General features: G+C 52.7%; 1 protein-coding gene across 16 annotated transcripts in view; it reads right to left on the bottom strand.

Annotated features, from left to right (window-relative positions):
* LOC135404371 (transcription factor 4) overlaps positions 1-24,088 on the bottom strand; it is a 121,563-nt gene that overhangs the window by 71,805 nt on the left and 25,670 nt on the right. For 13 of the 16 annotated variants that reach the window (XM_064639095.1, XM_064639093.1, XM_064639092.1 and 10 more), the window contains 2 exons: positions 12,674-12,735; positions 11,063-11,159 (listed from right to left, as the gene is read on the bottom strand). The exons of 2 other annotated variants lie outside the window; for them this stretch is intronic. In XM_064639095.1, the coding sequence (XP_064495165.1) occupies positions 11,063-11,159; positions 12,674-12,735 (159 nt within the window). Of the gene's footprint in view, positions 1-4,334; positions 4,418-11,062; positions 11,160-12,673; positions 12,736-24,088 lie in introns of those variants that run through there. One more of the 16 variants, XM_064639105.1, reaches the window with a different exon arrangement.

Below are 24,088 nucleotides of genomic sequence, written 5' to 3'. Positions count from 1 at the left end.
GATCCAGGGGCAGCCATCCCGGATGGCATTCCAGGGGAACGCCATCCCAGCCCCTCACCACGCTCCCAGGCAGCAATTCCTGCCCAATATCCCATCGAAACCGGTGGGAAGCCACTCCCTGTGTCCTGTCCCTCCATGCCTTGTCCCTGATCCCTCTCCAGCTCTCCTTTAGCCACTGGAAGGGGCTCTAAGTCTCCCTGGAGCCTTCCCTTCTCCAGCTGGACACCTCCGAGGACGAGCACAAACCTCGTGATGCACATGGATATCATGACCCACCTAATTCCCACTCCGAGATATTCCCGTAGGGCTCCAGCACCCTCGAGCCCCCCCTTCACCCCAGATGGACACCAAGGAGGGACCACATTCCAAGCACTGCATCCCTGCTCCTCCTTCCTGAGCCCCAGGAAAGGGGAATGCTGCAGGAAGGAGGGATTTTCACCTATTCCATGCAGGAGCAGCAGTGAGTGACATTGGCACAACACTGTCCCTCGTCTCCTTCCACCTGGATGGAACAGGGATGAATCCAGGGCATGGCACCCACCTCAACCTGAGCGTGACCTGCCCACTTCCCAACAAAGGCTGGGAAGATCCACAGAAATGTCAGCCAGCTGTGGCTGCATCATCTGGACAACCGGAGGGGGGAGAGAGACAACTTGTCTTTGGAAAACCAACCGGGAAAAAGCCCTTTGGAAGCTTAAAGAATAAAGAGATGAAGGATCAAACCCCCTGTGGTGACCTGGGGGATGCACCCACATCCCGATGGGATTTGGGGATACCTGCTCCCTATCCAGAAACTGCAGCAAGCAAAACTAAAGCTCCCAAAATGGAAACAAACCCCTTTTTTTTCCTCCAGAATTTCTCTGGAATTTGCCTGAGCTGCAACAGCTGCTGCATTAATAATATAAGGAAAAATGGGATTTCTGAGAGGATTCAAGGAAGACACAAAGGCACTGAGCTGAAAAGGCCCCGTTCTCCAAACTAACCAATTATTAATCCCCTGCTTTTCCTGGGAAGGGCTGGAAGGGGTTTGTGTCACTCTCACCCTCCAGGATCCCCCCATTGGCAGGGATAAATCCCCCTTTTTTGGCTCCAGCACAAGAAGCAGATGTGAAGGGCTCCTTTCAAATGAAATTCCCCAAAGCTGAGCTGATGCAGCTCCACATCAAAGGCACCCAAACCCCATCTCCTCCCCCTTCCCAGATAATTGCAGGGATCTGGTGTCCTTTGGAAAAGGTAGAGCTCCAAGTCAGGTAAATAATGATGGTGGGTTCCCTCTGCCCCAGCCTCTGCTGCCTCCACTTCCCAGGGCTGGGAATTCTCTCCTGTATTCCTGCAGATCCCTTTCCTGGCAGCAAGGAGCATCCCAGGAGGGATGGAGGGACAGGACACAGGGAATGGCTTCCCACTGGTTTAGATGGGATATTGGGAGGGAATTCCTGGCTGGGAGGGTGGGGAGGCCCTGGCACAGGTTGCCCAAAGGGGCCGTGGATTCCCCATCCCTGGAATTTGTTCCAGGCCATGTTGGAGCAACTTGGTCTATGGAAGGTGTCCCTGCCCATGGCAGGGGTTTGGAATGAGACGATCCTTAAAATCCCTTCTATCCCAAACCATTCCATGGTTCTACAATGGAGTTTTCCAGGTCCACATTCCCATATGATTTCTATGACAGATCTAAACCTCTCCAAGTTCATAATCCATGAATCACCACTGCAGAAGGACCCATATTCTGCAGTATCCCTCTCCACCCTCCCAGTGCAGCCAGAGGAGATGGATAATTATCCCTAATGAACCCCAGCACAGACTGGACTCTGTCCACCCACCCTGCACCTCCCACTGGGATTTGTTCCTTGGATTCCCTTGCTGACCTTGGGAAGTCACAGCTTTACGGCCCTTAATTGAGGAAAATCCGCTCCTCCCACCCCAGCAGGACCTTCCCGTGGCCAAGAGGGGCTGGAATTTCTGTAATTCCTCTAAATGGGCAACAATGGAGCTGGAAATGGAAAATTAGGGATCTGGAAGGAAGGAGCAAGCGGAAAAGCAGGAATGTGCTCCACATTCCTTTGTCCTTTTTGCCTTCCACTCTTAGCTCTCTCCCTTCCTGACTCCTCTGTCCTTCATTATCCCCTTTCCTGTGGTGATGCTCCAAACTGGCAAAAATTCCCGACTGCACAGGCGTGGAAACTGGCCCGAATTCCAAATATAATCCCAAATCTAGGCCAGGGGTATATTTGGCAAACACAAATCCCTGCCAGATTTACACAGCTCTAATAATAAGGTGACGAGGACCGTGGCAGGATTAGGGACGCGGCTCCCTCGGCCCTCCCAGAGTGCCAAAAGAGTTTCCTTTGACTTCTATTCACCCTTCCCAATGGATCTCACACCATCAACTCTGGGGGACGGGAACTGGGAGGGAAAAGAAACTCCCAAAAGACCAACCAACCCTATTTTGGGATTGGGGGAGCTTGGATGTGCTGTTTCCCATCAGCTCCAGGATGTGTTGCTCCCCATTAAGCAGGAACACAAGTCCACACTAAGCATGGAAGACAGGAGGAGGCTCCCAGCATTCCTAATGGATTTCCACAGCCCAGGTTGCCATTCCCTTTGGAGCCCATGTTCTGTTCCATGCACCAGGGAAGCTGCAGGTTCCCACCACTCTCTTTCCTTCCTTATCCATCACTAAAGTCCTTTTTACATGTTTAAACCTCGTAAAATCCCTCATCACCCTCATTCCCATCCCAGACCATCCATCTCCAGTCAGGAGGAGAGGGACATCCCCTTGTGCCACATCCACATCCACAGCTGTGCATGCCCAATCCTGGAATGTCCAAGGCCAGGTTGGACAAGGCTTGGAGCAATCTGGGCTAGGGAAGGTGTCCCTACCCATGGCAGGGGGTTGAAATGAGATGATCCTTAAAATCCCTTCCAACCCAACCCATCCAGGATCCTATAAAAAATAAACTGTATTAGGAGGAACTTTTTAGGGTTTTTGTAACTAGAGGAACCGTGTCCCAATGCCCATGTCCAAGCCATGTCCAAGTGCCCATTCCAATGTCAAGGGCTCGTCCCTGTGGCAGGACTCTCCCACCCAGTTTCTGCTGGATTTTCTCTTCCCTCCCTTTCAAGTGCAGCCTGTTCCCCTGAGCCCTGTCTCCTCAGCAAATCCCATTACACGATGGAACAAATATGTGGAGGGAACAAGCCGAGCTTCAAAGCCCAGGCCCTTCCCAACATTTTCCAGGTGTGCACCACATGAGCGGAGCCCGGGATCGTGACTGCTGGGGGGGGTGATGACAGCTCCTGAGAACGGGATCAAAACCATCCCACATGGAAAAAGAATATCAAAGCCAGGCACAGACTCACTCTGCCAGGCAAAGAGGGGGGGCTGACTCCAAGAAATCCTCCTGGGAATGCCGAGATGGGGAAACAGAGGAGGCAAACAGGACACGCTGGGTCGGCCACGCTCTGACAGCACTTATGGGGTTACAAACTAGATCCCAACTAACACGGCTTCCCACCAGGATGGGGGCAGGAAAGCAACTCCCCAGGTGGATCTGAAAACAGAGATATCCAGCCTGTGGAAGCCAAGTGCTCCCGAGGGGATCGCATTGTTCCCCATCGCGAGGGGGGTCTGCATAGCCCCCCACCATGAGGGGAGCCCACACTGGCCCCCACCATGAGGGGAGCCCACACTGCCCCCCACCATGAGGGGAGCCCACACTGCCCCCCAACATGAGGGAGGACCACATTGCCACCTGGAATGAGGGGGGTCACATTGCCACCTGGAATGAGGGGGGTCACATTGCCCCCATCATGAGGGAGGTCCCCACTGCCCATCGTCATGAGGGGGGTCCGCACTGCCCTCAGCAGACCCCGTGAGGGGTTTCAGGCCCCTCAGACCCTCGTCCCTCAGCAGACCCTTTTAGGGGTTTCACACCTCACCATTTCTCAGCAGACCCTTGAAGAGTTTCGTGCCTCTCGGCCTCCATAGCCCTCAGCAGCCCCTGTGAGGGATTCACGCTCCTCAGCCCCCCCAGCCCTCAGCAGCCCCTGTGAGGGGTTTCCCGCCATTTTGAGCCCTCAGCCCCGTGAGGGGTTTCCTGCCCTTCGGACCCCCCAGCCCTCAGCAGACCCTGTCAAGGGTTTCAGACCCCTCATTCCCCTCAAACATCAGCAGACCCTCAAAGAGTTTTGTGCCCCTCAGACCCCCCAGCCCTCAGCAGACCCCATCAGGGGTTTCAGACCCTCAACACACAGCAAACCCTTCTAGGGGTTTCAGACCCCTCAGCCCCCCAGCCCAACCCTCAGCAGACCCTTTTAAGTGTTTTTTACCTCACCATTTCTCAGCAGACACTCAAAGGATTTTGCAGCCTCTGCAACCTTCAGCAGCCTCCGTGAGGGGTTCACGCTCCTCAGCCCCCCAGCCCTCGGCAGCCCCGTGAGGGGTTTCCCGCCATTTTGAGCCCTCAGCCCCGTGAGGGGTTTCCCGCCATTTTGAGCCCTCAGTCCCGTGAGGGGTTTCCCGCCATTTTGAGCCCTCAGCCCCGTGAGGGGTTTCCTGCCCTTCAGAACCCTCAGACCCTTTGAGGGTTTTTTTCAGCCCCCCCCAGCCCTCAGTATCCCACTGAGGGGGTTTTGTTTAATTATTTCTTTTTAAATGCTTTTTGGATGCTCAGCGCACAATGGGGCCAGTCCTGGAAATGAAAATCAAGAAGGCAATGGGGAAAGGCAAGGCAGGGGGAAGGATATAAAATCATGGAATGGCTTGGGTTGGAAGGGACCACCTTGTTCTAACCTGCTGCCATGAGCAGGGACACCTTCCACTATCCCAGGTTATTCCAACCTGGCCTTGGACACTTCCAGGGATGGGGAAGCCACAACATCTCCAGGCAATCTGTGCCAGGACCTCCCCACCTTCCCAGCCAGAAATTCCTTCCCAAAATCCCATTTAGCCCTGCCCTGTGGATGCTGAGGGCACTAAGGATGATCAGGAGGTGTTTGGCTGGATAAACATGGAATAGTCCTTTTTCTGCTCTTATTTAAGGATTCTGGGATGTCTCCTCTCTAGTTTAATCCCTCCACTGATATTCTCACCCACCGTGTGATCCCCCAGTCTGGAATAATCCCTATTTCCTTCAATATTTCTCACCTCTCTCCTGGGAAATTTAGAGCCGATTCTGGCATCTGTTCCCCGTCCTCTTTTGTGAACACTGAGGCGAAAAATCCATTTATTTTTCAGCAGTGTCTACATCATCTGTCAATAAATTCCCCTTTCCAGCTCTGAGAGGTCCTAAAAATTCCCTGTTCCGGCCTCATGCTCCTTCTGCATCGCAATAATCTGTCGGGATTGTTTATCTTCACCCCCTGCCTCTCCCTGCGCTCTCAGCTCCTCTTTTAACACTAAATCTCATCCCACACCTTCCCTGAACTTGGAATTTTACACCTTTTATTCCTGGTTTCCTTTCCTTCCATTCTTTTTTAATCCAACCTGCTTTTCATGGATAATTCCCTCAAATATAAACATAAACACCCACAAAGCCAAGCATTGCAATATTTGATCCTTGGCCTGATTGCTTCTTTCCCAAATCTATTCAGCGGGTTTGCTTCCCAGAATATCCCTCCCCATCCCTCCTTTTTGGAATATTAAGGCAGCAAAAGTCTATGGGATAAAGGGATAAATGGGAATACTCTGATTTTTGTTAGAAAGGAATATAATGGAATTAAAGTGCTGCTGGTTCCCGTTAAATCCATGCTCCGGAGCTTTTCCTTTCGCGTGTCCCAGGATCAAAGTGTCCCCCCAGCCTTGTGTGGTGGGAGAACTGGTGCTGCCCGTAATTCCGACCATATGGCAGAGGGATATACTGGCATGAGGCTGCAGAGAATTCCTGGACCCTCCTGTCATCCCTCAGACTGGACTGACCTATTCCGTGCCTCCATCCCAATGCAGCCAGAGAGCCGAGGGAAGAGTCATTCCCGGAACAATCCCGAGGACGGGAATTCACATTTTAACTATAAAAATCAAAGGATTTTTTGCTTCCAGAGCGGCACGTTTTCCCACAGAAAGGGAGGATCACTCTGTCTTGGATGGAGACAGAAAATCCCGGCAGGAATTCAGGGAGCCCTTAGTTTTAAGCACCACAGTGCAAAGCTTGTCCTAAAGCTAAACCGGCAGCACAGCTCAGTCCCCCCATCCCTCAGATCCATCATTTTCCAGCAGAATCCACCAAAGCTCCCCAAAACAAGTTGCTTTTCTGTCTGCAGCTCCTCCTTGAATTCCCCACCTCTCCAGGCTGGGAAGTTCAGACTGCGGGGCCGGGCTCCGAGCGCTTATTAATTAAACTGGGCTTTGTTGGCCACTCTGGGCTTTAACCAGGAGCATAACAAACCCATTGTTTTTCCCTGCCCAACGGACCGTGACCGCCTATGGAAATGACCCACTAATTCACCAAATTGGTTTTGTTTCCCAGATTTTCCCACATGTCCATTTTCCAGCTGTAATGCAAATCCCAACCCGGCGTGTCCCCCCGAACAGCCCCGGGATCCCTGGGTGAGGCTCAGGAAGAAACACTCCAGCCACAGAAACTTCATCCAGGAAACTCCAGGAAACTGGAATTCAGTCAGAAACCCCTGGGGTTTTTTGGTGTTGGGTTTTGTTTGGGGTTTTTTTTTGTGATTTTTTAATTATTGGGTGGTTTATTCCTTTTTAAATTATTATTTTAAATTATTATTTTTCAAATTACTATTTTACATGATTGTTTTTACATTATTATTATTTTAATTATTGTTACTTGAATTATTATTATTTGAATTATTTTTTTCATTCATAGAATCCTGGAATGGGTTGGGTTGGAAGGGACCTTAAATCCCACCTCGTTCCCACCCCTACCATCACGGGCAGGGACACGTCCCACTTCCCAGATTGAGTTCTTCCCTCTTCATGAATATTTAAGGAAGTCACTTCCAGGTTTCTCTTAATGCCCAGACAGGTGGGAGCTCAAAATTCCCTCTGCCACCAATACCAGCAACAAAAGCTTGGAAAGCCAAGCTCCAATAATCCCTGGGAAGAGCAGGAGTTCCTTAACCACTAAAGCACCTCTGGATGTCACTGGAGAAGCTGTTTCCCTCTCCAGGGCATAAATCCAGCTCCAAGCCTGGCATCACAGTGGGAGAGCTGGCCAGGGGGCTGGAATTATGGGCAGGAGACCGGGATTATGGACGGGAGTCTGGGATAATGGACAGGAGACCAGGATTCTGGGCAGGAGGCCATTCCTGCTGCCTTCAGAGAGGACAACTCCAGCCTGTCCCACAAAACAACTCGGCTTGTTTGAGGCCCAGATCCCAAGGAATGTAAACTTCCCGGCAAACTCTGCAGGCCAACCTCACGTTTCAGCTGCCAGAGCAGCCAGTTTCTATGTACACATCTCTGCTCTTCCCAAGGAAATGGAGATGTCCTTGTCATCTCCTTTCTCCGGGACTGTCGAGCGGCTGGAGTTGGATGCCGGGCCCGGAATCCTGACTGGCAGCACTGACAAATCTATTAACTCCTGCCTTGGAGTGGGAATGTGTTTCTCTTTCCAGCTTTGTGGCTCCCACAAAGCATTTTAAAGCACCTTTCCAGGTTCCACTCGGCATTAAATCACGACTTTGGAAGGTCTCCAAGGATGGAGGGTCCCTGGAGTGTCCAAGGCTGGGTTGGACAGGGCTTGGAGCAAACTGGGGTAGTGGGAGGTGTCCCTGCCCATGGCAGGGGGTGGGATAAATTGGGCTTTAAGGTCCCTTCCAACCCAAACCATTCCATGATGCCATGATTCTCCTAAAACTGGTGCAGGGTTGGATCAGCTCCATGAGTGGAAAACACTTCAAAGGAACACTAGAGCCTGGAATTCCCAGTTTTGGGGTTTCCAAAGGCCTTTCCTGACCTTTTTAGGTTCCCAGAATCCCAGATTGGTTTGGGTTGGAAGGACCTTAAATCCCACCTCATTCCAACCCTGACAACTCCTACCACCCCGGGGTGCTGCAAGCCCCTTCCAACCTTGGAATTCCTGGACAGGTTTTGCTGCTTCCCTCCCAGTTCCTGGTGCCCCTTCCCTGTTCCAGCTGCAGAGAAGGAGCCACCTGACATAACAGAGGTGGTGTGAAAGGGAATTAATGTTCACAACCGAGCAAATCCCAAAAGTGCCGAGGTGAAATGGAATCCCACTTGAGGGAATGTTGAAATCAGTCCTGCAGAAGGGTAAAAAACCACAGAGCTGGCTGAGTCAGAGCCCCAGCATGGAAAATTCCTGCCCAGACGCTGACAGTTTAGCAACTGGAAGTGGGGCCTTTTAACGCTGTGTTGGGGAAACTTCCCTAATCTGCACAAAATTCCGGCTCTCCTAGGGATGTTCAGAGCACTTGGAAGCACAAACCTAAATATTCCTGGTAGGCAAAGCCAGGAGAGGGTTGGAATTCCAAGGAACCTGCAGCTGTCACATGATGACCACAAGAACCACGACAAATTATCACCCAGAGGTCACCACCTAAACCAGCAGCACCTGGAACCTCCCTGGAATCACAGGATCCTGGAATCTCCTCACTGGGAAGGGAGTCACTGAGTCCAGCTCCTGGCCCTGCACAGGACAATCCCAAAATCCCCCCAGGAGCACTGAACCACTTCCCTGCAGGGAAATGCTCCAGGAAGTCACGCAGGGTCGAAAAGCAATGGGAAATGATTTCCCGTCCCTTTAACAGGGTATTCCAAGGAGCAGGACAAGCAGCATTCCCAATGAGGACGCCTGGGAGGGGCGATGAGAAGCGATGCCGGACGTGCCACACGCGGGGACAGGGGTTAGTGGTGGACTCCATGGTCCCAGAGGGCTTTTCCAACCTGAATCCCATGATTCCACAGCCCCCATCCCACAGCAGGAGCCACTCCAGCCGAGCTGACAGAACACACCAGTATGAACCATTTTAAGAGGGAGGATTATTGCCAAGGGAAAGGGGAGAAAGGATGGAAAGGAACCCACAGCCGGATCCTGACACCCAAATTGACAGGAAGCTTTCCTTGGGAGAGTCCAGAGCGCTGCCAGGGGAAGGGAAATGAGGGAATCCATTTGGAATAAGTGGAGTCGGAGCCACAGTCTGGTCCAAGTGAAGAGCCCTGCACATAAATTCCTCCCAAAATCCCAAACGCCGACACAACCGGAGCACGGAACACTCCCAGCCCCCATCCTGGATATCCATAACTGCAGCATCTGTCCTGCTGCTGCTTATGGGTTCCCACTCCCACACAAAGCTCTCCCAGCCCATTCCCTGGGAATGCTGGAGCAGGAGGGACACCTGCACCCATCCCACTATCACAGCCGGGAAAACCCCTCCAAGGCAATTAAGCAGGACCTTCTAGAAACATGAGGATGCTCCCAAAATCCCTTATCAGGAACTCTGGAATCCTGAATCCTTCTGCATTCCTTCCCCAGGTGCCCCCAACTGCATTTTTATAAACCAAATATTTCTTAAACCAAGGGAAAACACTGTTTTCCTTAAAACTGGGAGAAGCAGGACTGAGATTTTTCGGGAAGCCCAGGCCAGGTAGGAGAGGGCGAGATGCTCCCAGGCTTGCTGGTTTGCAGGTAAATGTTCAGGTGGGAAGCGGCAGCAGCGGCTCTCCCTGGCTCCCTGTGCTCTCCCTCAGCCCCGTGGCGTGAGTGCAGGAGGGAGTGGTGAAATTTCCCTGCTTTTCTTGGCTTCTCCCGAGCCTTTCCCAAACTGTCGTAACCGTGCCTTGGCTGGGAACCCGCACGAACCACTCCAAGCTCCAGCACTGCTCAACAACTCCCAGCTCTTTCCCAATCCCGCGGGCCGAGGGACGGCTGGGGGGCTGTGGAGTGATCTATGGCAGCCCCAGCTCTGTGTTTTCCTTGGAGCGGGCTCAGGGCTGTAAAGCGGAGCCGGATGAGTTCTCTGAGGGAACTGGGGCGGGATCTTGGCCCAGCTGGAGGTGGAGGGACACTCTGACATCACCTCTTCACTTTAATCACCCTCCTTAACTGCGGGAGCCAGCAGTCACTCCTGACCAATCCCAGCCTCTCCTCGGCCACGCACAGGGGACCAAAGCCAAATCCCAGGAGTCCTGAGGCTGCAAAACCTTCCAGGATCCATGGAGTCCAAGCTGGGACTGATCCCGGGCCAGAGCACTGAGGGCCACCTTCAGGGATGGGGATCCACCTGGATCCCAGCTCCCCTGGGCAGCCCCTTCCAAGGCCTGACCACCCTTTCCAGGAGGAAATTCCTCATGGTGTCCGACCAGACCCTCCCCTGGTGAAACTTGAGGCACTTCCCTCTCCTGCTGTCCCTTGCTCCCTGGGAGCAGGGCCCAATTCCCCCCTGGATCCATCAGGGGGTTGCAGAGCCAGAAGGTCCCCCCTGAGCCTCCTTTTCTCCAGGCTGAGCCCCCCCAGCTCCCTCAGCCACTCCTGCTGCTCCAGAGCATTCCCAAACTCCCTTCCCTTCCCTGCACACGCTCCAGCCCCTCATTATCCTGTACCTGGTGAGCCCAGAGCTGATCCCAGGATTCCCCACTGTGACTGATACAATCCAGGTGCCTCTTGCCCACCTGGGCTCCCCTCAATCAGATCCAAGGATTTGGAGTCCAGATCCCAGCAGGCAGCGATCTGTCCCCCTCCAAACAACATTCCCAGTGTCCCTCACCAGCTGTTTGGTCCCTTGGGTTACTATTTATTTACTGTATTTTCAAAAAGCCTTTTCTGCTTTAAAAATCCCGTTCCCAGAGTGTCCAATCAGGCAAGGAGAAGCTGAGCCTCAGGAAAACACCATTTACCTCTCTGGGGAAATTTTGCATCCCAAGCCCAGCAAGAAAACACAATTTTATATATATATATATAATATATAAAAAATAATAAACATCACCACAGCACATTTTTATACCTTAAAACAGGAAAAATTAGGCACATCCCATGTTCCCACCCTTCTAAGGAATGAAAAGGGATTTAAAGCCTCTGGATTTTGTTTCTGCTTCATATATCCCAATTTCAGCCCCAGATTAAAGTAGAAAATTCCATGTCCTTACTTTGTATCCTGGAATTGACAAAGGGAGGAGAGAGATTGTCGTGGGAGCCGAGGTCTCTGCTGGCCATGTGATCGTAGTGAGTCCCATCTCCATAGTTCTGCCAGGAAACCGGGATAAAACACGTGTTGGAGCAGCGTTTCCCCGACCCCCAAGCCCGTATTCCCTGCTAAATGTTAAACCTGCTCTACGAAGCATCATTCCCTGGATTTTTTCCCCTGGAATGTCACGTTCCAGGGAGTTTTTAATGCTGTTTCAATGTTTTGGTTCACCACAAATCGACTTTACCATGGGGAGAACAGAGGACTGGGATGATGCTCCTGGAATTCTGTGCTGGGCAATAAACCCTCTCAGAAGGGTCCTCCTGCTCACAATATGGAAGAAAGAGTCAGGAGAAGCCGAGTCTCCCGCTGTGGGAATGCCATTCCAGCAGGGAAAAGCGAGGTCAGGCCGTTTGTGGAATAATTCTGGCAGTTAATGCCCAGCCCTGATTCAAATTCCCGAATTCCTCCCAGGCTCGTGCTCCCTTTCTTTCTATCTCCCAACTTCATTCAGGGGTTTGGAGGCAGAAATAATCGGTGTGTGCCAATTCCCAACTTCCTTTTCAAAACATTTTTCCCTGGGAAGCAATACAAGTGTCAAGGGGGAAAAAAGGGGAGAAAAATCAACGTGCCGGGCGGGAATGACGTCAGGGATGCAAAGCAGGATGGAGAAGAAAAGGTACTGGGATTCCTCCCCTCCGAGGGATAGGGAAATCGGGGATCCCCCTGGGCCACCTCGAGGGAAAGGCCCTGGACTGGGGATGAGGAGGGGTTGAGGAGGGGATGGAGAGGGGGTGGAGGGCCCAATCCCGCTCCTCCTCCCCGTTCCAGGGCACAGAGCTGCTGGAGCCCTGAGCCTTCCAATTAATGGGAAAACAATTAAACAGGAATTAGAACAAATTTAACTCAGGGCGCGAGGAAGAGAGAAGCCACTTCTTGCCCACCCTGAGTGTTCTCTATGGGTTTGGAGGGAATACAGGGGGATAAACAGGGAACGAGCAGCGCAGAGCTGAGGCACCAGCCATGCTCAGCCTGGAGGAAGGGAAGAGCTGGGATGCTCCATTGGGAACAGGGGCAGGAAGGTCAGTGGTCATGGAATGGCTGGGGGGAACATGGCATGGCCAGGGGTGGTCAGTGGCCATGGAGTGGCCAGGGATGGCCATGGAATGTGAGCCCTGGCACAGGGATGGGGGGTGGCCCTCCCCTCAGGCTTGGGGACACCCCCAATCCCTAAAAATCCCAGTGCAGGGGGTGAAACCCTGGGAAACAGCCTGTGCCGGCTGCGCTCGGGTGGGGCCAGGGCTGAGGGAGCCCCGCAATACACGGCTAATTAATATCCCTAAAAATCATGGGATGGCTGGGGGTGGAAGAGACCTTACAGACCATCCCACGGGTGGGCAGGGACGCCTTCCCAGGGCCCGGGATGCTCCAGTTCCCCCGGAGCAGGTGCCGGATCCGAGCCCAGGCGCAGGTTGAATATTAAAAGGCCCTTGGAGGAGCAGCCGAGCGGCCGGGCCCGTCTGTCCTGGATTGCACGTTCCCAGGCTGAGGGAGGGAGATTAGATGTACTTACCCGGGATGGACTCGGATGGCCTGCATTCCCCCAGGACCCTGAGCTGGTTCTGTCTTCTACATCTGGGGACAAGGAAGTTCTTTAGTGGCAATAATTCCTGCCTTTTGTGCTGGCACTTTTAAATTAACGCTTCAAATTAATCTCCCGGTGCCTTTAATTAAGAACCGAGGGCCGGGAAGCGGCTCCTGACCCGGAGCTCCAATTAACTCATTGAAATGCGCGGCGGGAACGAGCTGGACCCTCAGGAACGGGGGCTGGAGCGGCGCAATTCCAGCGCTGGATTGAGTTCCTGACACTCGGGAGTGGCGTCGCTGACACAGCTCCAACCCGACCCAAATCTCTGGCAGAAAACAGGGATGGACAGACAGGTGAAATGCGATTGTCCAACGGGAAAAGCTGGAGGGGAAAGGGCAGAGTGTGTTTTACACTCGAGGGTCACCCAGGGAAGGGGAGGTGGGATGTGCCAGATCCATGGATACAACGGGACATTCCCAGTATTCCTGCTCTGCTTTTCACAGAATGGGTTGGTGTGGAAGGCATTTAAAGGATCATCTGTTTCCCACCCAGACACCTTCCACTATCCCAGATTGCTCCAACCTGGCCTGGGACACTTCCAGGGATGGGGAATCCACAACCTCCCTGGAAAAACACATGGAAGCACTGGAAGTGCTCAGATTCCTTCCTTTTTATGTCAAACCTCAGGAAACGGGACTGACATTGATCTCAAACACTGTTTTGGCCCATTGCAGTGCTGTTTCCCAGCTCACTCCCACATCCCCACACCATCCCTGGGGAATGCCAGCATCCCTTGCCTTTTCCACACACAAACAGGAGCTTTAATGGAATTCAAAACCCACATTTTGGGTGTTTCTGGCTGGAAAAACTTTCTCCAAGTGCTACCAAAACCCACCAGCAGCTCCCTTCCCACCTGTCCATCCGGCTTCTGGGAGCAGTGGGAATTTGAGGAACACTCAAAATCCAGGTACTGGGACTGAATCTGGGGGATTCCCAAGACCCAAATCCTGACACATTGATAGAGTTTCCCACTTTCCCCCAATTAGGAATTCCATTATCTCCAGAACAGATGAAGGTGTCCACAGCACGAGGTACTCCAAGGTAAATATTTAATTAAACTCCAGGAAAAAAAAAAAGGGAAAGAAAGTGTGGATCATTTCCCTGACAGACCCACTCAATCATTCCAGAGGGTTAATTAGCAGGATCCTCAAAAATCACTCGTGTTGTGGAACAGCCAATTCACTCTGTGGAGCTAAAAACCACTGGATGCCATCCCAGGGATTGGGACGGGCAGAGCTTCCACCATCAGCACCTGGAGGGCTCTGGGCAGTCTGGGTTCTTTTGGAAGCAAACAATCATGGAATGGGGTGGGATGGGAGGGGTTTTAAGGACTGTCCACTCCTGTGAGCAGCGACACCTTCCAGAGACCAGGTTATTCCAAGCTGGCCTTGGACACTTCCAGAGATGGGGCATCTTCCGGGAAATCCATTCCAGGGCCTCCCCCCCTCCCAGCTGGGAATTCCTTCCCAACCTCCCAGTGCTCCTTCAGAAAACGAGGAGCGGTGTGTGCCGCGCGTTTTGCCCGGAGTCTCGTGCCGGCCTCTCCCAGTTCTCCCTGTGTTTGTGCTCCAGAGGTGCCGAGTGCTCCCGACTCCCTGCAAGCCATCACTGAGGGGCCCTAATGAAGTAACTGTGACGGACAAATCCATTTCCCCGGCCCTAATCGAATCCGGGCGGGCTGACACAACACAGGGGCCTAATCCGGTTATTCCCTGATTGGAAAAAGGCCCTTTAGTTCTCATCAGGACAATCTGCGGGGATCGGCTCCTGCTCCGGTGCTTCCCAAGAAAAGCCCCAAATCCAAGCCCTGATTCCTCGGTCAGAGAGGAACACGGAGCTCTTGTTCTAACACCAAGGCTTTATCTCAGCTTCAGGGAAAAGAAGGTGAAGACATGGACCTTTGAGCCCTAGAATAAGCTCCACCTGTGGAAGAAGCTGGATTTGGGAAATATCCTAAATTTCCAGAGCTTTTCAAACTCATGGAATCATCATCACAGTTGGAAGAGACCTCCAGGATCAGCCAGCCGGGAAGGTGTCCCTGCCCATGGCACGGGGTGGAACTGGATGATCCTGAAGGTTTGTAGGCTCCTAAACCAAATTCCAGGAGTTTATTGTGGTACTTCCAAGTCCTGTCATGGGGGTGATTGGGAATGGGAAACTCCAGTGGCTCCAAAGTCATGGCAAAAATCCTCCAGGGACTTATTGGAGCTTGGATTTATCCCAGAGTTATAAACTGGGATGCTGATGTTATTTGCCCAGAATGCCAGAATTTGGGAAATCAACCTGATTTAACCACATTAGACAACAGGATATTCCAATAAGGGAATCATCATGGGCAGGTTTGGGAATTTTTTTCAGGAAATACATGATCAAAAAGTGGGATTTAAAGAGTCATGGAATCATGGATGGTTTAGCTGGAAGGGATTTTAAGGATCATCCAGTACCACTCCCTGCCATGGGCAGGGACACCTTCCACTATCCCAGGCTGCTCCAACCTGGCCTTGGACAATTCCAAGGATGGGGCAGCCACAGCTTCTCTGAGGCACCTGGAAGAAGATGATCCTTAAAATCACAATCCTCCTTGTAGGAATTGTGTCAAAACCAGAGCAAACCTGGAGACTGGATCAGCTCAGGGATTGGGAAGTTTAAACTGCACATCCCCCGGGGCTCTTCTCTTCCAGAAGCTTTTGGCTCCAAATATCAGGACCGGAGAAAACAAACTCCAAACAACAGAGGCAGGGAGGGGAGGGGAGGAGGAGAAAGTCATTCCTGGGATCAGATGGGCCCTTTCTTTGGTGCCTGAAATTCCCAAAGCCTGCACAAATATCCACGGAGACACCACTGTGAAACACCAGCAGGGTAAACAAACTCAACTGTTCCCAGCCTGGATATTCCCAACAAAGATCCCATTGTCCTGCCGTGGGGTGAGCTCACAAACCCCCACATTGTTGGGCAGCCTCACCCGGATACTTTCTGCTCCATCTGCATCATTCCAGCTTTTCCAGAGCTTCGGAGGGACCTGCTGGCTCTCACAACCCCTGACATGACAGGGTGGCAGCTCCATCCCTGGAATGTCCAAGGTGGGGCTGGATGGGGCTTGGAGCAACCTGGGATAGTGGAAGGTGTCCCCATGCAGGGAATAAAGGATCCTGGTCTGACTGCAGACAGGATGCAAGGGAAATCAGATCCCACCAGGAAAAGACATCCAGTGGATTGCAAGGACATTTTGTGCTCGGTTTGGGGGGTTTGGGGAATTTTAATTCCAGTTTAATTTCCGTGGCTGCCTCTGTCTGCCAATGATATCAAAGGGCATTTGCATATAAAGTGGGTGGGTCGCCCTCGGCAAACGCTGGGAGCCACCGGCCACTGGCAGGAGCAGATCTGGAACTTCCCAGGCAAGGAAGAGCAACCCAAAGGGACAAATCCCCCCCAGCCCGATTCCATAGGAATCGTAAGTCACTGATTACCTGGATTTTTACAGTGCAGCAAGGGAACTGGGAAACCCTAAGGACAGGCTGGGATTTCCCTGCTCTAATCCAGCCTTGGGGAGGGAAGATAAACCACTGGGAAAAGGTCAGGGAGAGGGGATGTGTCCATGCCCATGGCAAGGGCTTGGAACTAGAATCCTGGGATGGTTTGGCTTGGAAGGGACCTTGGAAATCCTCTAATTGCAGCCCCCTGCCATGGATTTCATTCCCTTCCTCATGGATGTCTGTCCCTCCTGCAGGATAAAAATGGACACCAAATGGAATCGTCCGATCCCACAATGGTTTGGGTGGGGAGGGATTTTAAGGATCACCCCGTTCCACCCCCTGCCATGGGCAGGGACACCTTCCACTAGACCACTTTATGCCAGCCCCATCCACCCTGGCCACTTCCAGGGGTGGTGGGATATCCACAACTTCTCCGGACAACCTGTTCCAAAGTTATATCCAAACACATCTGCCAAAGCTCCTCCAGCTCCAGCACCTGCCCTGCACAGCTTCTCCTCGGCATTCCCTGGATCCAGCTTCCCTGGGCCTTTTCCCAGGACTCTGGAGGCACCACAGCTCAAATTGCTCAAATGGAATCCTTTGGCACTTTTGGTAAACTTGCCCCCTTCCATGCCCAGCCCTCGAAGTCTCTGCCAGGAATCGCTTCCGTGACACCAGGTGGGACTTGGAAGGGAAAGCTCCTGGAGCGAGGGGCCCTTGAAGGCTCCTTCATCTCTGCCCTCTGCTCCCGCAGCAGCTGCTCCCTTTCAACCTGCCTGAATGCTCAGGAGAAACTTCCAGAGCTCCTGTTCCGAGGGGGCCACGATTCCCTCGGGAGGGACCTGGCAGGAATTCCTTCCCAGTATCCCATCTAACCCAGCTGGAAGCCATTCCCTGTGTCCTGTCGCTCCATCCCGTGTGGAAAGGGCAGGGTCCCTCTCCCAGCCAGCATTTTGGGGGTTTGTGATGGCCTCAAACCCACGTGGAGAGAGGCCCAATTTCCTTTAATTATCCCTATTTAGAAGAAGTAAACAAAGAGGGATCAGTGGAATGAAGAGACACAAAGAGCATGGAAACAGCTGTAAGATTGGGTTTGTATCCCAACTGCTGTTTTTCCCATTCCTTAGTCACTAATATCCCCAAATAAAGTATTTTTAATGTCTAATCTAATCTAAACCTATCTTTTATTCACCTGGGCAACTGTGGCTGCCTCATCCCCGGAAGTGTCCAAGACCAGGTTGGAATAACCTGGGATAGTGGGAGGTGTCCCTGCCCATGGCAGGAGGTGGGAATGAGCTGATCCTTAAAATCCCTTCCAACCCAAACCACTCTGGAATAATTTGGCTGAGTGGTGCCACCTCCTCCTCCTCTGGGAAACCTGGGCCAGAGCCTCCCCACTCTCACAGGGAAGAATTCCTTCCCAATATCCCATCGAAACCAGTGGGAAGCATTCCCCTTGTCCTGTCCCTCCATCCCTTGTCCCCAGTCCCTCTCCAGCTCTCCTGGAGCCCCTTTAGGCCCTGAAAGGGCTCCAAGGTCTCTCTGGATCCTTCCCTTCTCCAGGTGAACATTCCCAGCTCTCCCAGCCTGGCTCCAGAGCCCTCAGAGCAGCTCTGTGGGCTCCTCTGGACTTGCTCCAGCAGCTCCACATCCCTCCTGCCACCCTGACATGTTGATCTCAGTGTTACAAGGTGACACAAGCACCGAGAGGCCTGGCTTTGGTCCCTCACCTGACCATATATCCATTCAAACAATCAGAGATCCTATAGATTGCCATCGAGACGACAAAGCTCCACAGGAATCCAGCCCGCCCCAAACCCCACCTTTCACAACGAGCAGCTTTAGGAGCCGGCGGTTCTGCTCTGCCTGAGAGAAGCAATTAGGGAGGTGCAGAAAGGTAATGGCTTCCCAACGACCCGCTAATCCCAACATTAGTGCCTAGCAAAGGGAAGCTGCCAGGAATTTGGAGGAACGCCCGGCGATCTGTCTTCCCTTCAGCAATAAACCTGTGCTATAAACACCGGCGAGGGGCTGGGATAGCTTCCCCCTTCCCGCCGCTTTGCTCCAGGCTGGGCTTTGCCCCTAGGATAATCCAGGGCTTTAAAGCAGCCTGCAGATAGCCAGCAGCCTGGAGGTATCCATCGGGGTGCCAGGCACAGCCTTCTATTGGGGACACGGATCTTTAAACTCCGCTTTACTTCACCCCACGAAGGGCTGGTTAATCCTGGGATCCCCTCAGCTACCGAAACACGGAATCACTGCCAGGACCCCCAAAAACCAGCGGAATGACAAGAGCTGACTCACTATTCCAGGACCACGTGAGTCCAGGCTGCGGGATGTAACTGGGATGGTCCTAATCCCAGTTTCCATAACCCATTGAGGCAGGGCTGTCCTGGTTGTCCAGCTGGAAGCATCCCATATTTGATCTCCAGATCCCTGGCAGTGTCCAAGGCCAGCTTAGAGCAAGCTGGTCCATTGGAAGGGGTTGGAGCAGCTGAGCTTTAAGGTCCTTCCAACCCAGCCTATTCCATGAGGACATCAGAACTGTATCAACAAGAATTCCCTGTTTTTTCCTCCCAGAACTATCACTGGAGGCTGCAAATCCAGTTAGGGCAGGGAGTGTTTGCAGGGAGCAACGACAGGCCCGTCACAAACCCACCAAAACAAAACATGAGTCAAGTCCCTCTGTGCCAGACAAGGCCCGGGATGGGATCCCTTGGGAACGCCGGGGCCACAGCACAATGAGAGCAGGACATGGCTCATTTCCTTTGGCCGCCGCCAAGGCTCGATCCGAGCACTTGGAAACTTCCTTCCTGCCGGCATCGGCTGTCAGCAGCTCCGGGACCAACAACATCCTGTTGATGTGTGCACGGATCAGCTCCCCCGGAACAGCCTGGGATGTGCCTCTGTGCTCAGTTACAGAGCCACCCAACAGACCCAGGAATGGGGAGGACTGGGAATTTCACTCGTCCCGTGCCGTGGGCTGGGACACCTCCCACTAGCCCAGGTTGCTCCAAGCCCCGTCCAGCCCAGCCTGGAATTTCATTCCGGAGATGCTCCGAAATAAATCATGTCTGTACAAAGTCAATCCAACGGCATCATCCATGGGATGCCTGGAAAACGGGCCTGTTCCTGCCACCAGCACCTTGAGAAGCGCGGGAGACACAGTGCCACAGGAATTCCTCTGGGATGGGAAAAGGAGCTCTGAATAAGCTCCCATGCCCCAAAGGCAGTGCGAGGTTTCCCAGCTCCAGCTGAATATGAGCCTGGAATAGGAGCTGGGAAGGAAGTTCCCACACCCCAGGCCTGGGAGCCCAACAAAAGCCATTGTGTGGAGAGGAGCATTAACGAGGATTAATCTGGTTCAGATTAATTGGGAAAACACAACGAGATGAAACTTGAAGGATTTGGATAAAACAAACCCAACAAAATTTACTGGAAAATGGAATTGATGGGATCAGCTGAGCCCTCAATTTGGGGGAATTATGAGCTCCTCCAGCCCCACCATCAGGAAAGATCTCTGTGATTAATTCCTGTGTAAACAAAACCAGGATCAGCCCCGACTCCCCTGGGGGAGGAGAATCAAAACAATGTGGCCCCACTTGCTCAATCGCTCCGTAAACTCCATATTTCAGCATTCCCGCCTGGAATTGGGCATCCCCAGAAATGTCAGCATCTCTGTGCTAAATGGCTTGTCTGCAACCACCTCATAAATCCGTGTCCGCGCCGCGATCCGACCTGAGGCACTCCAGGGCTCCCATTGCCAGTGTCAACACGGCGCTTAGGGCCCTAAATCATCCGGCTCCGAGCATCCCGTCACTCCCATGGATGTAAGTGCCTCGTCAGGGATCCTGTGGGGCCTGGGGGAAGCTCAGGGAGCCCCCAGAATTCCCAGCAAAGCCTGGAGACCACCCCAAGGGAGACCCCGAAATCCCAACTGCCCCTGGGGCCAAAGGCTGCTCTGCCCCAGACTCTGCGGGGCCCTCACTCTGCAGCCCGGGATGGATGTCCCGGAGAGGGCTGGCCAGGGAAAATGGGATAAGGGCTCTAAAAACACCCTACAGCGAGTCCAGAGGAGGCCACGGAGCTGCTCCGTGGGCTGGAGCCCCTCTGCTCTGGAGCCAGGCTGGGAGAGCTGGGAATGTTCACTGGAGAAGGGAAGGCTCCAGGGAGAGCTGAGAGCCCCTTCCAGGGCCTGAAGGGGCTCCAGGAGAGCTGGAGAGGGACTGGGGACAAGAGATGGAGGGACAGGACCCAGGGAATGGCTTCCCAGTGCTTCCGATGGGATACTGGGAGGGTGGGGAGGCCCTGGCACAGGTGCCCAGTGTGACCCCACACCTGTGTACGAGGGTTTGAGGTCGGTGCTGGTTTGGGTTTTCCCTCATTTAAATAATTCAGTGATGCTCCTTTCTCTTAAATTCTCTGAATTCCTAATTCCCGTTGGTCTCCCGTATTTTATATCCTATAAAAACCTTGAGTGGGGCAGATAAATGGAGGATTGAGCCAGGATTTAAGCCCAGCCTAAGCCACCACAGTTTTGCTGCAGGGAGCAGCGAGTGCAGCCACAGCTTCACTGTGCCGACGGGTATTCATTTTTTATAGGAAATCTGGATAATGGAAAACACGCCCAGCTCCTTGGATTTTCCCTATAAATATCTAAGCAGCCCCAACCCTCCGAGCACGAGGCGAATCCACTCGGCTCCGAGTGCTTTCAGGAAATTCTCCTCGACTCCCTGTCACAAAGTCCAAGACTCACTGTCTCTTCCCCGAGGGGCTTTAATTGCTCTGCCTCTCCTGTGTGTCCCAACCTTCTCTCCAGGACTAAGGAAAGTTTGCAGCAGTCCCGAGGGATTCCCTGTTATCCCATTTTGTCACTGTCACAGCAAACCAGAGGAATTTTAACCAGGTATCGTGCTGTCATTTTCCATGGAAGTAAAGCCAGAGATGTGGGTGTGAAAAGCTCTGGAAGCCTCGGGATTTACTCCTGAGGGCAAAGCGTCCTTCCCAGACAGCTGATCCCAGTGTGGGATACTCTGCGTGTTCATAGGGATGCTTGGAATGCCGGAGTGGGTTGGGATGGAAGGGGCCCTAAAGCTCATCCAGCTCCACCCCTGCCATGGGCAGGGACATCTTCCAATATTCCAGGCTGCTCCAAACCCTGTTCACCCTGGCCTTGGACACTTCCAGGGATCCAGGGGCAGCCACAGCTTCCCAGGGCAACCACACTGGCAACACCTGCCATTCCCAGGAGTCCTTCCCATACTCCCCTCCTTTTCTGCCCATGCTGGGAACACCTGTGATTCCCCGAAATCCCCCCCATAAACCTGTGTTTTACCCCTCTCCAGCTCTTGGCCACAAACAATAATCCATTTATTTTCATTCCACAGTATTCCATTCATTCCTGTCTCTTGCTCTGTAGAGGATGTTTGGGAAGACACCAGGAATATCCCATTATATCTGGAGCTATTGATCCTTTATGTTTTGGGCTCCAGGATGGCACCAAGCCCCACAAGGAAGTTCAGAGCATTGTTCCTAATATTTAAATATGGGAATCGGGCACCACTCCCTGAAAATTCCTTCCTCAGCTCCCAGTACTGTGTCTCCACACTGGAGCTTTCCCAGTCCTTACTGCAATTTCGGAAATACACCCTAAACTTTGCTTCCATAGCCATAAATCCATGAATAGGTGGTGAACTCTCAGGTATTTTGGGGGGGTTTCAGGCGGATGGTGAATTCCAAAGGTTGCCTAGAAAAGCTGTGGATTCCTCATCCCTGGAAGAGCCCAAGGCCAGGTGGAGTAACCTGGAACAGTGGAAGGTGTCCCTGCCTGTGGCAGAGGTTGGAATGGGATGATTTGAAGGTCCCTTCCCATCCAAACCACCCCATAATTCCCTGATTGTGCTTAGAAGGCAAAAATAAACCAACAAACAAGACACAAACCCAATCAAAATATTTTTGAAAACAACTCCAGGGAAATTCACAACACTTGTGTCATGGGAAAATCAAAGGCTCCTCTGCTGGAATGGGAAAGCCATGGGATTTGACATGGCTGGGGATTCACTGAAAGGCTCATACTCCAGGTTTCCTACGTGTCTGTATCCATAAATCCACTAATTCCCACTTCTACGGAGACAAAACTGCTGAATTCCACATGCAGCAGTGCAGGGATCCACCTGGACACCAACTGCTTCCAGGGAGCTGCTCTCCCCTGGTAATTACCCCTGGAAAATAATTGGGAGCTGGGTCTGGGCACGCTGCTCCTGCTGGCAGCTCATGACAGGTTTGTCTCCAAAGGGCTCAGGAAATAAAGACAATTCTGGAGCCAACAATCAGAGCACAAAGATTGATCCCCTTGGCCCCCGCGTGCTTCCAGAGATTTCCTGGGAGTTCCTTAATTGGGGAGCCTACCCTGCTCTGAAGGAAAACTTCCCAGCTCCCTCTGATCCGGCATTAAAACCCTGTTTGTGATAACAACTCCTCTAATCCCGAATTAACTGAGTTCCTCTGGAATGACAGGAGCTACATCAGGGGTTTCCTTGGATCAGAGATGGTGTCACTCCCTGGAATGTGACTTCAGCACAGGAAAAATCTGGAAAACTGGGCTGGGACTGGAGAGGTTGTGGCTGCCCCTGGATCCCTGGAAGTGTCCAAGGCCAGCTCGGAATAACCTAGGCTATGGAAGGTGTCCCTGCCCATGGTAGGGGGTGGAACAAGATGATCCTTAAAAGCCCTTCCAACCCAAACCATCCCACAAAGCCAGGGAAGCCGAAAGTCCAGCAAATCATCTGGAATGTGCAAAATAACCCCGCTGGACACCTGCAATCCCTTTCTCTGCGACCTCTGTCCGTGAGGGTTTGGGATCAAACTCCCAACAAAAGAGTTGGCAAACAATTCCGGAGGCAGCTTTTCCTGGGCACAGTGGGAAGTTTCTAGTCTGGCTCCTGTTCCAATGGCTGTGCATGGCATTAGCATATTTAAATAGGCTGCTTCCCAAATTAAAGTGGAAGCAGCTATAAAATGATGTTGGCTGAGCTCAGGGGCTCCTCAGGAGTCAAAGCCCAGCCTTCCCTGAGATGGTTTTTCCTTAAATTTCAACAAAGAGGGGAGACTTTGCTGAGAAAACAAGTGAGGGAAGAAGGGAGCATGAAATACTCAAGATCCATCCAGCCTGGCCTTGGATAATCCAGGGATGGGGCAGCCACAGCTTCTCTGAGAAATTCATTCCAGCGACTCACCACCCTCCCAGCCAGGAATTCCTGCCCAATATCCCATCTAAACCAGTGGGAAGCCATTCCCTGTGTCCTGTCCCTCCATCCCTTGTTCCCAGTCCCTCTCAGCTCTCCTGGAGCCCCTTTAGGCCCTGGAAGGGGCTCCCAGCTCTCCCTGGGTCCTTCCCTTCTCCAGGGGAACCCCCCCAGCTCTCCCAGCCTGGCTCCAGAGGGACTCCAGCCCTCGGAGCATCTCCATGGCCAGGTTGGATGGGGTTGGGAGCACCCTGGTCTGTGGAAGGTGTCCCTGCCCACAGCAGGATGTTGGGAACAAGACGATCCTTAACATCCCTTCCAACCCAAACCATTCCATGATTTCCTAAGGGTGCTGGAAAACCTGGCACCCTGTTCTGCCTTAAATTCAAGGCGTTTCCACTGCCCAAATCCTTGGATATCCTTCACTTCCAGCCTTGGGTATCCACTCTGCAGCCCTTATTGGACTCAAAGACCACAGCCTGGAGCCCATCTCAGCATTCCCAGTGATCCCAGCCGGCTCTGGGATGAGCTCACTCCGAGCTGCACTGGGATACAGAGCAGGAGGGAGCTGTTCCTCTTTCCCTGATGACCGGCGGCACGAAAGCCAGAGGAAACATTCCCTG

Source organism: Pseudopipra pipra, chromosome W (assembly GCF_036250125.1).
Source record: "Pseudopipra pipra isolate bDixPip1 chromosome W, bDixPip1.hap1, whole genome shotgun sequence".
In the NCBI taxonomy this organism is placed as follows: Eukaryota; Metazoa; Chordata; class Aves; order Passeriformes; family Pipridae; genus Pseudopipra; species Pseudopipra pipra.
This window is presented reverse-complemented; position numbering and strand designations above follow the sequence as displayed.